Genomic DNA, 2,473 nt, shown 5'->3' with positions numbered 1-2,473 from the left:
CCAGCCAGGCTCAGTGGTTGAGCATCCACCTATGAACCAGGACATCAGGGCTGGATTCCCCCTCAGTGCACACCCCCGGGTTTCAGTCTTGATCCACAGACATGCAGGAGGCAGTTGATCAATGATCCTGTCTCATCACTGATGCTTTTTTTAAAATATATTTTATTGATTTTTTACAGAGAGGAAGGGAGAGGGATAGAGAGTTAGAAACATCGATGAGAGAGAAACATCGATCAGCTGCCTCCTGCACACTCCCCACTGGGGATGTGCCCGCAACCAAGGTACATGCCCTTGACCGGAATCGAACCCGGGACCCTTCAGACCGCAGGCCGATGCTCTATCCACTGAGCCAAACCGGTCAGGCTCATCATTGATGTTTCAATCTTTCTCTTCCTCTCTGAAATATATATATATATATATATATATATATATATATATATATATATATATATGATTTTTTTAAAGGGTCCTGGTGGGAAGCACCGGGGATCTTGCTTTCTCCAAACCCACCAGACAAGCCTGGGGCTCCTGAGTCATCAAGACTGCCTGGGGCAGAGCACACTAGAAGTCCTGCGGGGATCCTTCCTGTTAGGCCCCTCCTCCCAGCAACATCCTTCGTTGCAAAATTTCCGAGAAGGTTATAAAGAATGGACTGGCGAAGGGAGGTGGGGAGTGACCAAGGTTCACAGAGGAGGGCACACAGTGACGTTCCTGGGGTTACAAAAACCCTCAGAGGCTGCCAAAGGGTGTGTGGAGCCTGAAGCCGGCGAGTGCCGCCATACAGGAAAGAAGCCAGAGCCCTTCCCAGAGCCCTGAGGACCTATCGACCATGGTGAGTGTGCGGTCTTGGGGCCGAACAGGGGCTACCCGAGGAATCCCAGGGGCCGCTAGGGCCGCCCTGACCTCCGCTCTCTTCCCAGGTGCGGGCACCCTGTTGGCTGCTGCTGCTGCTGCTGCTTCACGTCTGGGCGACCACGCCAGAGCCCTGCGAGGTGGACGACGACGATGTCCGTTGCGTCTGCAACTTCACGGATCCGGAGCCCGAATGGTCCAGCGCCTTCCAGTGTGTGGGTGCCACGGAGGTGGAGATCCGTGGCGGTGGCCGCAGCCTGAAAGAGTTTGTCAAGTTCGCCGGCATCAACCCGAAGCAGTATGCTGACGTGATCAAGGCTCTGCGCGTGCGGCGACTCACGGTGGGTGATGCACAGGTTCCTGCTCTGCTTCTGTTCTCCCTCCTCGGTGGGCTTGGGTCCTCCCGCCTCAACCAACTAACCCTCGAGGACTTGGAAGTAATCGGCCCGACGCCGCCACCGCCTCTGGAAGTCGCTGGACCTGCGCTTTCCACCCTCAGTATCCGTAACGTGTCGTGGGCAACAGGGGGCGCCTGGCTGGCGGAACTGCAGCTGTGGCTCAAGCCCGGCCTCAAAGTACTGAACATTGCGCAAGCACCCTCGCTCGCCTTTTCCTGCGCAGACCTCGGCGCCTTCCCCTCCCTCACCACCCTAGACCTGTCTGACAATCCTGGCCTGGACGAGCGCGGGCTGACTGCGGCTCTCTGTCCGAACAAGTTCCCGGCCCTCCAGGAGCTAGCGCTCCGCAACACCGGGATGCAGACTCTCGGCGCCGTGTGCGCGGCGCTGGCGGCGGCAGGTGTGCAACCGCACCGCTTGGACCTCAGCCACAACCCTCTGCGCGCCACCGCACCGGACGCTCCCAGGTGCATCTGGCCGAGCGCCCTGAGCTCTCTCAACCTGTCATTCGCTGGCCTGGAGCAGGTGCCTGCAGGACTGCCGACCGAGCTCAGCGTGCTTGATCTCAGATGCAACAGGCTGAATAGAGAGCCGCAGCCAGATGAGCTGCCCAAGGTGAGGGACCTGTTACTGGCCGGGAATCCCTATCTGGACCAGAAGAACTCTGGTGTGGCCACAGCCTGTGAGCGTTTGACTCAGGCCCTGGGGGTGTCAGGAAGTATCTTGCTGCTTCAAGGGGCCAGGTCCTTGGCCTAAGGCTCAGGAAAGAAGAATGGATTGGCTCAGATTGCCCTGGTTCCCGAGGAGCCTCCCGGGGACCTCTCAACCAACCACTTCTCTGCCCCCAATTCATTAAAATCTTAAACAACGGTCCTTGTCATTCACTGAACAGGTGTTTGCTGGGTGTCGGCTATGTGTTGGGCACAGTGCTGGATAGGGAATCCATTATACTGAGACCTTTTTTTTTTTATCCCAACTCCCCAGAAACCACACCTAGCTAAGTAAAGGGCTTCAGGGGCAGAGAGGCAGGGAAACGTTGTCTATCTAGGGCTGTGTAGAAGACATAATGAGTTTCTGTGCAATCCAGGCTTTCTGCGCAGAATACTGGTGCCTGTGTTAAAGGGTGTTGGAATAGTAAATAAACTAGGAAGATACATTCCTCCCTGTCCATTTCCCATGAGCCAGCTAGTCCCTTACAAAAACCCAAGGCCATTTGCTTTCTC

The 2,473-nt window shown here is 56.2% G+C and overlaps 1 protein-coding gene across 1 annotated transcript; it reads left to right on the top strand.

Moving 5' to 3' along the window:
- The first annotated feature begins 649 nt into the window (after positions 1 to 649).
- On the top strand, positions 650 to 2,119 carry CD14 (CD14 molecule). Its single transcript, XM_059698587.1, has 2 exons — positions 650 to 832; positions 921 to 2,119. Exons 1-2 carry the CDS (start codon positions 830 to 832, stop codon positions 2,004 to 2,006), a joined length of 1,089 nt encoding a protein of 362 aa, XP_059554570.1. The 5' UTR covers positions 650 to 829; the 3' UTR covers positions 2,007 to 2,119.
- The last annotated feature ends 354 nt before the right edge of the window (positions 2,120 to 2,473 follow it).

This window comes from Myotis daubentonii, chromosome 5, assembly GCF_963259705.1.
Source record: "Myotis daubentonii chromosome 5, mMyoDau2.1, whole genome shotgun sequence".
NCBI lineage: Eukaryota > Metazoa > Chordata > Mammalia > Chiroptera > Vespertilionidae > Myotis > Myotis daubentonii.
This window is presented reverse-complemented; position numbering and strand designations above follow the sequence as displayed.